The sequence below is a fragment of the Corythoichthys intestinalis genome, chromosome 17 (assembly GCF_030265065.1).
Source record: "Corythoichthys intestinalis isolate RoL2023-P3 chromosome 17, ASM3026506v1, whole genome shotgun sequence".
NCBI classification, from domain to species: Eukaryota; Metazoa; Chordata; class Actinopteri; order Syngnathiformes; family Syngnathidae; genus Corythoichthys; species Corythoichthys intestinalis.
Window position 1 is genome coordinate 3,337,609 of NC_080411.1, and position 13,743 is coordinate 3,351,351.

At 42.9% G+C, this 13,743-nt stretch overlaps 1 protein-coding gene across 3 annotated transcripts in view; it reads right to left on the bottom strand.

Moving 5' to 3' along the window:
- Window positions 1-179: 179 nt before the first annotated feature.
- Window positions 180-13,743, bottom strand: part of ttc28 (tetratricopeptide repeat domain 28) — a 56,850-nt gene continuing 43,286 nt past the window's right edge. For 2 of the 3 annotated variants that reach the window (XM_057819679.1, XM_057819678.1), the window contains exons 28-32: window positions 11,994-12,070; window positions 9,325-9,448; window positions 9,144-9,251; window positions 5,832-6,318; window positions 180-4,719 (exon numbers count right to left, since the gene is read on the bottom strand). In XM_057819679.1, coding sequence (XP_057675662.1) covers window positions 3,555-4,719; window positions 5,832-6,318; window positions 9,144-9,251; window positions 9,325-9,448; window positions 11,994-12,070 — 1,961 coding nt within the window. In that variant the 3' untranslated portion in view covers window positions 180-3,554. The remainder of the gene's footprint in view (window positions 4,720-5,831; window positions 6,319-9,143; window positions 9,252-9,324; window positions 9,449-11,993; window positions 12,071-13,743) is intronic. The other variant, XM_057819680.1, reaches the window with a different exon arrangement.

Sequence of the window (13,743 nt, forward strand, 5' to 3'; positions counted from 1 at the left end):
AAAAATACATTTGTTTCACTGAAAAAAGATTTGCCATTTAATGAAGACATAAAGGTCAAATTTTGGCAAGACAAAAATTGTCGCCTACAGAAAGTAGTGTGAAATTTGAACCAAAAATGTACTTCAAATACAAAAATATGTTACATAACATAAGCAAATGAAGTAGTGGTGCTGTGAGATCCAAATTTAATATTTTGTATGACTTCCATGGGCTTGAAGGACTGCATCCATGCGGTTCGGCCAGGATTCATATTATTTATTAATGAAGTCATCAGGAAGATCAAAGAAAGTAGTCTTGCATGCCTCCCAGAGTTCATGAACATTCTTGGGTTTCGTCTTCCATGCTTCCTCTTTCATCCTGTTCATGTCTGGTGACTGGGCTGGCCAGTCCTGGAGGATCTTGATCTTCTTTGCCTTGAGGAACTTTGAGGTAGAGATTGAATTATGTGATGGAGCACCATCCTGCTGCAGAATTTGTCCCTTTTTATGGTTAGGAATGTAAGAGGCAGCTTAGATTTGTTGATATTTCAGACTATTTATGTTGCCTTCCACCCTGCAGATCTCTCGCACACCCTCATACTGGATGTAACCCCAGACCATGATTTTGCCACCAACAAACTTCACTGTTTTGTAGCAAAAGGTGGATTTTTCAGATGAATCTTCCATTGAATTACACCACAGTCGTCGCAAATATTGCAGGAGACCTACTGGAGCCCGCATGGATCCGAGATTCACTCAGAAAACAGTGATAATAATTGCAGATTGAACGTCTAACGCCATCAATAACCCTGAAACATGAGCTTTAGTTTCAATGCGAGTTCTTTCTGTTTAAATGAATTGAAAGTCTATCATTGTCAGTGGCAGACAATGAGTTAAGTACACCAATTTTTAAAACGTCAACGTTAATTACTCGAAAGCGCAGATTTCAACTTCTCTCCCAGTTTTTATTTGGCACCGATAGATGTAAAAACTGAGATATGATCGTTTTAATTTCATGGTAGGAAATCTTTTCTCCACTAGAGGGCACTCATGCTCTTTGGACAGTTGATGTTTCGTTTCTATACATTTTTGTTGTCAGAATTTGAGGATTTTTGTGTATTTTTTTGGCTTAATATGGTCATGTCTAGGTTACAGTTCAGAATAGTACAGTATCAGTGTAATTATAACAGTTCATACAGATGACATTGTGCTGAAAAAAAAATACAATTGTTTAAATTTAAAATATCGGACATTTTAAGCACAATTAACAATCTAGATTAAGGAACAGTTTCGCAGTCCCTTCAAATCTGCATAAAATATTGTTCGCTATGGTTCCGTTAGCATCTACAGGTGTTTTATAATACCTGAATGAAACCTCTGTTCTAAAGAAACAACTTAAGGCAGGGTTGGGCAAACTATTCCACAGGGGGCCGCTGTGAGTTCGGGTTTTTGCTGCAACCCATCAAGAGGACACCTTTTCACTAGGGCTGTCTAAAATATCGCGTTAACAGGCGGTAATTAATTTTTTAAATTAATCACGTTAAAATATCTGACGCAATTAACGCACATGCACCACTCAAACAGATTAAAATGACAGTACAGTGTAATGTCCGCTTCTTACTTGCTTTTTGGTATTTATCGCCCTCTGCTGGCGCTTGGGTCCAACTGATTTTATGGGTTAGTACCATGAGTGAGCATGGTGTAATTACTGACATCAACAATGGCGAGCTACTAGTTTATTTTTTGATTGAAAATTTTACAAATTTTAATAAAACAAAAACATTAAGAGGGGTTTTAATATAAAATTTCAATAACTTTTACTAGCATTATCTTTTAAGAACTCTTTCTATCCATGAATCACTTTAAGAGAATGTTAATAATGTTAATGCCATATATTTATTGTTATAATAAACAAATACAGTACTTATGTACCGTAAGTTGAATGTATATATCCGTCTTGTGTCTTATCTTTCCATTCTAACAATAATTTACAGAAAAATATGGCATATTTTATAGATGGTTTGAATTGCGATTGATTACGATTAATTAATTTTAAAGCTGTAATTAACTCGATTAAAAATTTTAATCGTTTGACAGCCCTACTTTTCACCAATCTGGTGTGTTATAAGTGCAATCAGTTGATTGCAGTCAAGTGCTTCTTGTTTCCATTTAAACCTCGTTGGTTAAAAGCTCTGTGCTGGATCAGTTGAAACAAAGACCAGGACCCACTGCGAGTACAAGTACATTTAAAGCAACACTAGGTAACTTTTCAAGTTTTACATAATATTATCATAACATTTGTGATGATATGTCAACTGACAACTAGTTGAATGACACCTCTTTTACAGTGGGGCAAATAGTATTTAGTCAACCACCAATTGTGCAAGTTCTCCCACTTGAAAATATTAGAGAGGCCTGTAATTGTCAACATGGGTAAACCTCAACTTTGTATACTGTGACTAAATATTGCCATCTAGTGTATTTGTTGAGCTTTCAGTAAATGATACTGTAGTCATGCCCAAATGCATGATGGGAAGTGGAACCATGACTGTGCGTAGTGCTACCAATTGATATATCTTCTCTGCGTTGGCAATTAACTTAAGGTTTTAAGATAAAGATCAATTGCTACCTTGCTTCCCCACATTCCTCCCCATGATATTTCTGATCATAGCGAGAGGGATTAAAAGGTTTTAGCCAATTAAAAAAAGGCTCCAAAGGCTGCCAAAATTCCTTTTATCTCTCTATATAGGTAAAACGGCAGCATTACAGATTGAGCGTGACAATGCGTGAGTGGGTCGTGCAGCGCATGCATTAAATGTGTTAAATATATTAACGTGATACATTTTTTTAAAAAATTAATTACCGCCGTTATTAGGATAAATTTGATAACACTACATTAAGCCTAAACTGAAGACTCTGGAAAGTGAAACATATTATGTCTGTAACGTTAAATACAAATAGAAAACGATTTAATTAAAAAATATATATATATACAGTATATATATTAAAAAAAGGCATGGCCGATATTTTTTTGCCGATTCCGATACTTTGAAAATGACGTGATCGGACCCGATCGATCGGGACATCTCTAGTTATAATCATTTGCTTCAGATGTACTGTAATTATTTTCTGTATACGAATGAATTTGGTGTTCAAAAGTCTTTTCTTCAAACTTGAGTCTTGAAAAAGAGGGGGTCGTCTTATAATCAGGGCCGTCTTATATTCGGGCCAATACGGTAATTTTATCAGCATGAAAAAAGGTTGTTTACAAAACCATTGCTATAATCTAAATTGCATTTGTCAATTTTGCAAATCTTAATTTAATCTGACAATAATAGCATCAATAATAAATGTCAAATTTGCTACTCCAGTGGGGGTTGAATTATTTTGAATACTACTGGTGCCTCTAAAATGTACTCATCAGACATAAGATATCTTCATCAACTTTCTTTTCTCTTTTTCACTTCAGTCATGCCAACATTTATTACCGAACAACCAAAGCTTTCACATCACTGACTTTAACCATAGCCTTCTCAGAACATCACGTTCTAACAGTCACCACGGCCACCAAAGTGTCAACATTTTGACGAAGGGATAAAATGACCTGCAAGAAATTTGTAGCCAAATTTGCTAGGTTTGGGAAGTTTGGATGCAAAGGGCGCTTTGGTACCGGCACGGTTGTTGAGATGCTCCGGACCCTCGCCGGGCTCATGTCGCGGCGAGAGGTCCAGCAAACCCAGAAGGTCTTTTTGCACTCTGCTCATTTTCTTTCCCGGAAGAAAGCTAGCGGGAGATGCGCCTTCGTATTTGCGGGCCGCCTCGAAGCATTTGGAATCAGAAGCGGGTTCTCGATGCGACTCACTTCCATGTAGTTGGAGGTGGGACTTGCTCCCGTGTGGAGAATTGTGCTGGGACTCTCTGCCGGGGATTGGCTTGAGGTAAAAGTCTCTGCTGGGTGGGTTTAGGTGGTCTTTGCTCCCAGATGAAAGTCTGAAGTGAGACTCTGTGCCAGGTACTTTTAGGTGGGACTCACTCTGAGGTGAAGGTTTGAGATGGGACTTAATAACCATTGGCGATTTAAGGAGAGACTCTCTACCAGGTGGTCTTACCTGGGTTTTGCCCCCTGATACAGGTTTGAGGTTGGACTCTCTGCCAGGTGCTTTCAGCTGGGATTCACCATGAGGTGAAGGTTTGACGTGGCACTCCTCACCGGATGGTTTTAGCTGGGACTCACTTTGAGGTGAAGGTTTGAGCTGGGACTTCTGACCAGGTGATGACTTGAGGCGTGGCTCTCTGCTTGATGTTTTTTGGTGGGACTCGCTGCCAGATGAATGTTTAAGGTAGACCTCCTCGCCAGGTGGAGAGACACAATGAGGAAATGATGATGGCACGAGCTTCTGCAGGGAGGAGGATCGGCGCGGAGGTCTTGGCAAGAGAGGACTAAGGGCCAGACCGGTTCTGCTCGGCAGCCTGCTGAAGGCACTGGTTTCAGAAGGCTGAAAGGCCTGCGCCCTCCTGTTCAGAATCGGGGTGGCGGGCGTTGAGAGAGAACGCCGCTCGGGGCTCCCTTGCGGGCTCTCTGCAACTCGCGTGCAGTCTCGGGTTTCCTCCATGATCTTGCGGGCCAGGTCTCGAGGGTCAAGTTGTCCCTCTGCGACACGCCACTTGTCCTGGTACTCGACAACGCTGTCGGCGCTGGTCTCGCCTTTGCCCGCCATCGCGCGGCGCTGAGAGGATGGACTGGAAAGAGAAATATTTGATCAAGGCAGTGTTGTTTTCGTCGACAATGACAGCTAGCATTAAATTCTCCAGTAGGTGGTTTTGTCTCTGCTATTCTTGCCGTTTTGCGATGTTGCAAAGTACAAAACAGACATTTTTGGTTCTTTTGACAATATCAATCCATCCATCCATCCATCATCTTCTGCTAGCTCTGGGTTTCGGGTCGCGGGGGCAGCAGCTTGAACAGGGAAGCCCAGACTTCCCTCTCCCCAGCCACTTCAACCAGCTCCTCCGGCGGGATCCCAAGGTGTTCCCAGGCCAGCCGAGAGACATAGTCTCACCAGCGTGTCCTGGGTCATCCCCGGGCCCTCCAGCCGGAAGGACATGCCCAGAACACCTCTCCAGGAGGGCGTCCAGGACGCATCCGAACCAGATGCCCGAACCACCTCAGCTGGCTCCTCTCAACGCGGAGGAGTAGCAGCTCGACGCCGAGTCCCTCCCGGATAACCGAGCTTCTCACCCTGTTTCTAAGGGAGAGCCCGGACACCCTGCGGAGGAAACTCATTTCGGCCACTTGTATCCGGGAGCTTGTTCTTTTGGTCAAGACCCACAGCCCGTGACCATAGGTGAGGGTAGGAACGTAGATGGACTGGTAAATCGAGAGCTACGCCTTTCGGCTCAGCTCCTTCTTCACCACTACGGACCAGTGCAGAGTCCGCATTACTGCAGACGCTGCACCGATCCGCCTGTCGATCTCCCGCTCCCTCCTACCCTCACTCGTGAACAAGACCCCAAGATACTTGAACTCCTCCGCTTGGGGCAGGATACCATCCCCAACCTGGAGCGGGTACGCCACCCTTTTTCAACTGAGGACTGTGGTCTCGGATTTGGAGGTGCTGAACTTCATCCCAACAGCTTCACACTCAGCTACGATCCGCTCTTTTGACAATATTTTAAATTAAAAAAATAACGAAATACTGTTCATCTTAAAAACCTGATCTTTTATACCCGAGTCCAATCACCTGAAAAGGACGACATCGGGGCTCATGTTCTGATCCAATGATCGGATTGGGGATATTCCCAGTCTTTTCCCAGGTTCGAGGCAGATTTTGGCTAAAGGTTCTTATACTTACATTCCCGGCTTGTGTCGTGGCTTGGCAGGAACTTTTGGCGGGGGCTCTTTTTTCTGAGACGCCGGTACCGAAGTATTAGAAGACCTCCGTCCATCATCCTCTCCCCCGTCACATTCCACAGTTGGTACGTCGCAGTCCCCCGGCCTCAGAGGTTCGCTGCTGATAATAGCGTAGCCCTGGTAGTCTTCATCACCCGTCTCTCGGGTCATTCGCCCGGCACGGCAAGGAGTCTCCGCCACTTCCTGAGAGCTGACGACGTCGCTTCCTGCGGGTTCGGGCCGGGGCGGGAAGCTGAGGGCGGAGGTGAGGGAGCTGAGGCTGTAGACGGAGACGGCGTCGCCGCACGGTGCTTCCGGGCAGACTGCGGAATTGAAGGACGGTCGAGGCGGCAAAGGAGTACGAGTTGGACACGGCTTTGGGGATGGTGAGAGAGATTCCAGAGATGAGGAGTCGCACGTGTTCGGGCGCATACAAAGGTCAGTGTGGTCTGAAAGAGAACACAGCCATTTTGTCAGCCGAACTATATAAATATCTATCACAAAAAATCAGTCAGGATAGTGCAGCTAATCCAGAATGCTGCTGCCAGAGAAATACATTTTCCTAGCCTAATGCTCATTGTCTCTGTAGCTTAACCCTTCCAATGGCACTCACTTTTGCCATAAAAGTACCATGAAATTTGTTCATTCACCCCTCCCAGACCTCCAATAAATTGGACATCTAGCCTGTCAATAGCAGGCAATGAATTAAGGCAGTACCCTAGAAATGGCTAAGCAACACAGCATTGTTTTTTCGTCAACAATGACGAAAAAAATTTTCATGACGATGACATGACGATGAGGAACTAAAAACATGTCTTAGATGACTAACATGACAAGACAATTGCCAGTTTCCGTATGTATGCAGAATGTGTGACATTTTCTTTTATATATATATATATATATATATATATATATATATATACAGTGTATATTTTTTTAAACCTGTCCTGTTCAGCTGTTTGACACAGAGAATGGAAGTGTAAGCGTCCGGTTGGTCTGAACAGTTTTAATGTTTCACATTGAGAGTATGACATACTCCCATTGTGATCATTCAACATACCTCGTTTATTATGACAAAGCAGTGAGCAGGAAGGGGTTATGAGGGAACAGAAGAAAAGAAACACAAACAACAACAAGAAATACATTGAACGCCTACACTAACTATTAATATGTTGGTGCTATTGTCAGCTAGAAGTATTTCCGGTTGACACCATGTGGGGTGGACCTGTTGACCAGGGAAAGAAAGGGACGGGGGAGTCTATAAGCTAAGTGATTGAAAGGGGTAGAGTGTACACAAATCAGCTCTGTGATCTAAAACCCAGTAATTGTGTGAATTCCTTGTGAGTGTAAGCCCGTTGGCGACCGACCCTAAGCCGCCCCATCTCCAGTCCCGGCAACGTGTGACATTTTCTTATTGAATGTCTAGTTAGTCAGCCTGCATCTTCGCCAGCCAGCGCAGCCCATCCCTCCTCTTGCAGCATCAGCAAGGGGGCAAACGTCATCCCCTGGGATTCTGGGTGATCCAACTGACCACCCGCGACCCCATCAATTGGCTTTCAGGGACGGGATGAGGGGACGGGCCACCGCTCCCCACGCCCACCACCATCCGCCTACCCAGCCCACCGCAACCAACTGACACGGCACACCGAGGGACCGCCAGGGCCCACTAAGCCCGGGGCAGGACAAGATCCCCACCCGGAGCAGGCGATACCCGGCCGAGCCATTGGCACCCAGCCAGCGACCCGCGCCGGGAAGATACCCAGACAGGGATAGGAGCCCAAACCCCCTGCCCCCGTGTCCGGTAGGCCAGGCAGAGAGGAGGCCACACCCCAGGAGCCACGCCATAGAGAAAAAGTGTGGGACCCACCTAGTAATGTGGCTGCCAGGTCCCTGACTGGCAGCCATTACCCAGCACCATGACGGGATTGTGTGGGCAGGGTAGTGCAGTGTATGCATTAAAATAGGAGAGCCTGGCTTAGGGCAGTAGGACCACAGCATGGAAGTTCTTCCCAGCCGCATGTCCCACCGGCCCTCACCGAAGCCCCCCCGTGGATTATGATGTATATCAGGGGTCCCCAAACTTTTTCCTGTGAGGGCCACATAACTTTTCACTTCTCTGATGAGGGGCTGGGGTCAATTTGTCACAGAAAAGGTGTGACGATTGCAGGAGTGCCTAAATGTAAAAAATTATTGTTTTTCAGAAAGCCACAATCAAATAACCCTTTCTGGATTCTTCACGGAACAAAAGTAAATAATAACTAGGGCTGTCAAAATTATCGCGTTAAGGGGTGGTAATTAATTTTATAAATTAATTACATTAAAATATTTGACGCAATTAACGCACATGCCCCTCTCAAACAGATTAAAATGAGAGTACAGTGTAATCCCCTCTTGTTACTTGTGGTTTTTGGAGTTTTGTCGCCCTCTGCTGGTGCTTGGGAGCGACCCATGAGCATTGTGTAATTATTGACATCAACAATGGCGGGCTACTACTTTATTTTTTGATTGAAAATTTTACAAATGTTATTAAAACGAATACATTAAGAGGGATTTTAATATAAAATGTCTATAACTTGAACTAACATTTATCTTTTAAGAGCTACAAGTCTTTCTATCCATGGATCGCTTTAACAGAATGTTAATACTGTTAATGCCACCTTGCTGATTTGTTATAATAAACAAATACAGTACTTATGGACCATATATTGAACGTCTTGTGTCTTATCTTTCCATTCCAACAATAATTTACAGAAAAATATGGCATATTTTATAGATTTCAATTGCGATTAGTTATGATTAATTAATTTTTAAGCTGTAATTAACTCGATTAAAAATTTGAATCGTTTGACAGCCCTAATAATAACAATAACATAATATAACATAATAATAATAGATAATAACCAAATAACCCTCTCTGGGTTCTTCACAGAAAAAAGCCAGGAATTAAATAACACTATTTGGGGGGGGGGGGGTGCTCAGGGGGCCGGACCAAATGTGGAGGCGGGCCGTAGTTTGGGGACCCCTGATGTTTGTGGTTTGTCGCATGTGCCACCGCCCCTCACCGAAGCCCCCCCGTGGATTATGATGTATGTGGTGCGTTAAATGGGAAAGATATTGTAAGAACATTTGGCCGTATTTTGATCACGCAGCACATGCTTCAACCCGTATCCGATTAAATAACCGGATTGGTCGACAACACAAATTAGTTGTCAGTCAACCTGTTTATGCATATTCCACTTTGGTACCTTATCTCAGAGAATAAATGTGTTCTCACCAAAGAGACCCAGGAGCGACCTGAGGGCCAAATTGATGACGTGCTCGTTGGCCTGCTTGCCAGTCTTCAACAGAACTTCCTCCCGGCCCACCTCGCACAGGTCAAACCCTGCCACATGTTTAACCATCTGTCGTGATAACGTCGGTGGCGGCGGAGAACGCTTCCGTCAGGTTTGCATTACCGAGCGCGGCGAGAAACTCATGGCAGCCCGCTAGCCTCCACAAGCGAACGCCGAGAGACATCGGGACGGGGGCCGAAGATCGCTCGCCGTCGGCTGACCGCAGTTGCCCCAGCACCTGCCGGAACTACGGAGGAAAACATGTTGAGATGCAGACACTTTATTCAGAAAACACTGCTACTGCCACAAGTAATATGTTCTCAGAAATTTGTCTCAATCTAGGTAGAGCATTTGCAATATTTGCAGTTGAATTATAGCATTTTTACACACTTACATCAATATCTATGCGCAAACTGTCATATTAAGTAAGCCATCCAACACACACTGTAGGTGAAATAGAATGCTGTCTTTGAAGTAGCCTAGTAGTAGTGCGTAAACTATCCAGACGGCGTGTGTAATGTCACTGTGCACGGCTTGTATGGAGAAAACACGCGAGCATAACAAATATGGACCGAAACGGCTGTTTTTGGATGGGAAACACTACAAAAAAACCTCAGCACCCCCTCCTGTAAGTGACTTCCAGTGCCCCAGGGTAGGAACGTAGATCGACCGGTAAATCGAGAGGTTCCACTTTTAGCTCAGCTCCTTCTTCACCACTACAGACTGGTGCAGAGTCCGCATCACTGCAGACACCGCACCAATCCGCCTGTCGACCTCGCGCCCTCACACTCCACTCGGGGCAGGATCTCATCCCCGACCGGGAGCTGGTATGCCACCCTTTTCTGACTTCACACTTTGCTGCAAACCGCGAACGGGACACCCTCAACGCTTTGGCTGCGTCTAGAAATTCTGTCCATAAAAGAACAGAATTGGTGAAAAAGGGCAACCTTGGCGGAGTCCAACCCTTGCTGGGAACGGATTCGACTTAATGCCGGCAATGCGCACCAAATTCTGACACCGGTCGTACAGGAACAGCCCTCATGAAGGGGCCTGGTACCCAGTGGCGGACTTGGCAATTCTGGGGCCTAAGGCGAACATACCCAGGGGCCCTCTTCTTGGGTCAGGGGTTAAAACGGTGAGAAGGGTGTGGAGGAAATATGTTCCGGTACACTAGGGCTGTCCTAAACGACAAATTTTCTCCTGATTACTCAGCCGACTAGTTTTACGATTAGTCGACTAATATTTATTATTTTATTAATTTAGCAATGAAATTGTTGACGCTTATTAATTCACAAAACCATTTTGGAACACTTAAATTCTTTAATAAAGTACAAATAATCATGTGAATAACAATAATCACAAATAAACAATGAGGTTAAATGCTGATAGCATTTACTAGTGCAAAGAATGGAAAGTAAACAGATTCAGAACACTGACTTTGCCTTTCCAACATGATTCAAAACAATTCTTAAAAAAAAAAATTCTAGCATTATTATTATAGTACACTACTATATATACTAGTAGTATAATAATTATAATAATTAATTGCCAATCATATTTCTCATAAAGAGTGTCATTTGAAATCTATTTTTAGTGTAGAATCTGTATTCTCTAGTATTTACTCTACATATTATAATATTAATTCTGAAGTATGTGGGATTTACTCAAGAAATCGTTATTTATATAACGAACATGACGTGCTTTTATTTTGAAATGTTCACCGGAGGTACGTTCACTAAACCGCCAACCGAAAGCTTTATACTCCGTAAAAAAACATTCTTCGTCATTGCTTGTGGTGTCACTAACAGATTTTTTTTTTTCGTTAGCAAATACTGTTAACCAGCTGTTGAGCGTTATTGTATGACTGATTGGAACTGTCCTGCATTGTTTTGCCACAGGGTGTGCTGTCGTGTATGTTCGGTGTGAAGAAGAAGAAAGTTAAAAGAGGCATTTGCGGCCTGTTCTCAACTCCTCCCTCACTGCACTTTGGCTCTCATGGAGAGCACGTTCACTCATGCGTTTTGATATAAACGATAGCCGACGTGCAAAGTACTAAGTGAGCTGTAAAAATAGCGAGCTTAGTGGCGTGAAAAACGCGGGAGAGCGAACTGAAGCTAACGAACAGCTAAGCGATGCTAAACGGAGCCGAGCTAAGCTATACGGCGCTAAATGAAGCAAAGCGACTGATACTCAGTCCGTCGTCGTGGAACAGTCCATTATAGTCCGTGTGTGGGTGGGGGGGGGGGGGGTAATATAAATGCAGCATTCAAATGGCTTTTTTTTTTTTGTTTTGTTTTGTTATTTGTTTGTTTCCCTGAGGGAACTCTCCCAAAGGGATAAATAAAATTTATTGGTCGGTATGCTGACATAATTATATGACGAATAGTTGGGGGTGCTGCTGGCTCCGGTGGCCCAAGCCCTTGCTCCTTGGGGCAAGGGCAGCTGATTGGGGGCCCCCTACTGGTTGGTGGCCTAAGGCGATCGCCTACTTCGCCTGAATAGTAGATCCGCCTATGCTGGCCCCCCCGTACTCCCGAAGCACCACCCACAGGACTACCCGAGGCACACGGTCGAACGCCAAATCCACAACACAGATGTAGACCAGTTTCTTAATTTTTCAATTTATTGAAATTAGTTTAATTCTTGATTGAGACCCCTGTCCTAAATGAATGTAATAAAATTGTTTTAGAAAAAAAATGCATTTGTGCATGAAAGGCTTCATGAATACAACTGAAGTAAGAAGGACACATCATGAAAGTCACGGCAAAGCAAGTCATTATGATGTCGGTTACCTTGTGTATGAGCTGCTCTCCTACTTCTGGTGCGGACACAAGTTTGCAAAGAGCTTCAAGTGCTGCTGCACTCAACCCTTAACACACAATCAACATAGAATGACCTGAAAACCTTCACACTTTATAGGGCAAGTGACGATTTACATAAAACTTAACCCCACAAAGACCAAGCATCCACATACATGGACATTGCATTTTGGGTCATGTAGGCCAAAACCATAGTTAACACGTGTATGGAGAATGACAGTGCCCTCCATAATTATTGGCACCCCTGAAAAAAATGTGTTTTTTATAGGGCTGTCAAAATTATCGCGTGAACTCGCGGCAATTAATTTTTTTAATTAATCACGTTAAAATATTTGACGCAATTAATGCACATGTCCCGCTCAGACAGTATTCTGCCTTTTGGTAAGTTTTACAGCAAGGCTTTTTGTGCTGTCTAACAGCGAACTCTTGTGGTCGCTTTGCGACATGGTTTATTGTTTTCTTGCCAGTTCAATATGGCTGCACGACGTCTCGGGCTGACGCCTACGTTGTAATGTTGTGCTTATATGATCCTTGGACAAGATTTGTCCGTAAGTACGGTTGTTGTAAGAATGTACATATTATGTTAGTAAGCGAAATGTTCTATTTTTTGTATGAGATGCTTTTTGTTTATGTTTAGTGAACCTGTATAGCGTGCTAAGCTAACGTTGTTGCTAATGCAATGCTTGTGTACTTTTTTTTGTAGTTTTACGACGGTCTAAAGAGGACAATGGTTTGAGGGCATTTTATTAATAAATCAGATGAAAAAGGAAGAAGTCTGATAATTAAGGCGGCGTTCACTAGCTGTCTAGCTTTGGAAAATGTAGACGCTTCGGAGTGAGGACAGCATAGACAGATTTAAATGACAGTAGAGTGAAATGCCCACTACAGTCCTTTTGTACCGTATGTTGAATGTATATATCTTATCTTTCCATTCCAACAATTTATTTTACAGAATATAGATATAATTTACAGAAAAATATGGCATATTTTATAGATGGTTTGAATTGCGATTAATTACGATTAATTAATTTTTAAGCTGTAATTAACTCGATTAAAAATTTTAATCGTTTGACAGCCCTAGTTTTTTAGCTTCTTAATATTTTTTTTTTTAATTCAAATAATATGGGACCTTAATGGAAAGAGAGAAAAATCCAACCTTCAATACAAGTGCATTCATTCAGTGGGGAAAAAATCCCACATAAAGAAAAAAATATTTGGGTAACACTTTATAATAACTATCCGTTTCACTAGTTAATAGATCATTAGTAAACTGTTGATAAATGATTTATTGTTGATTTGTGTAGTATTTGTTAATAGTTTGTTAAGCATTTACAGGGTGTTCCAATATGGTCGACCCCATTCTAAATGCCCAATCTAGTTGATGGTTCTTAATAAAACGATATATACTTTATGTTGAAGGTCATAAGTTTTATTGGTTAAATATACAAAGAAAAGTACAAATATTTGTTGGTTCTATGACAGATTTTCATAAATGTAAAACATGAGCGCTGCCTGCAAAATGCCTTATCAAAATGCCTTTTCTTTTGAAGTGAACGGCATTTCTTAACCCGAAAAGATAGAAATGCCAAACATTACACACAAAAACCTGGAACGTTTCTACACAAACTGTGTTTCAGGTTAAGAACACCCTGTAAATGCTTAACAAACTGTTAACAAATACTTCACAAATCAACAATAAATCATTTATCAACAGTTTACTTGT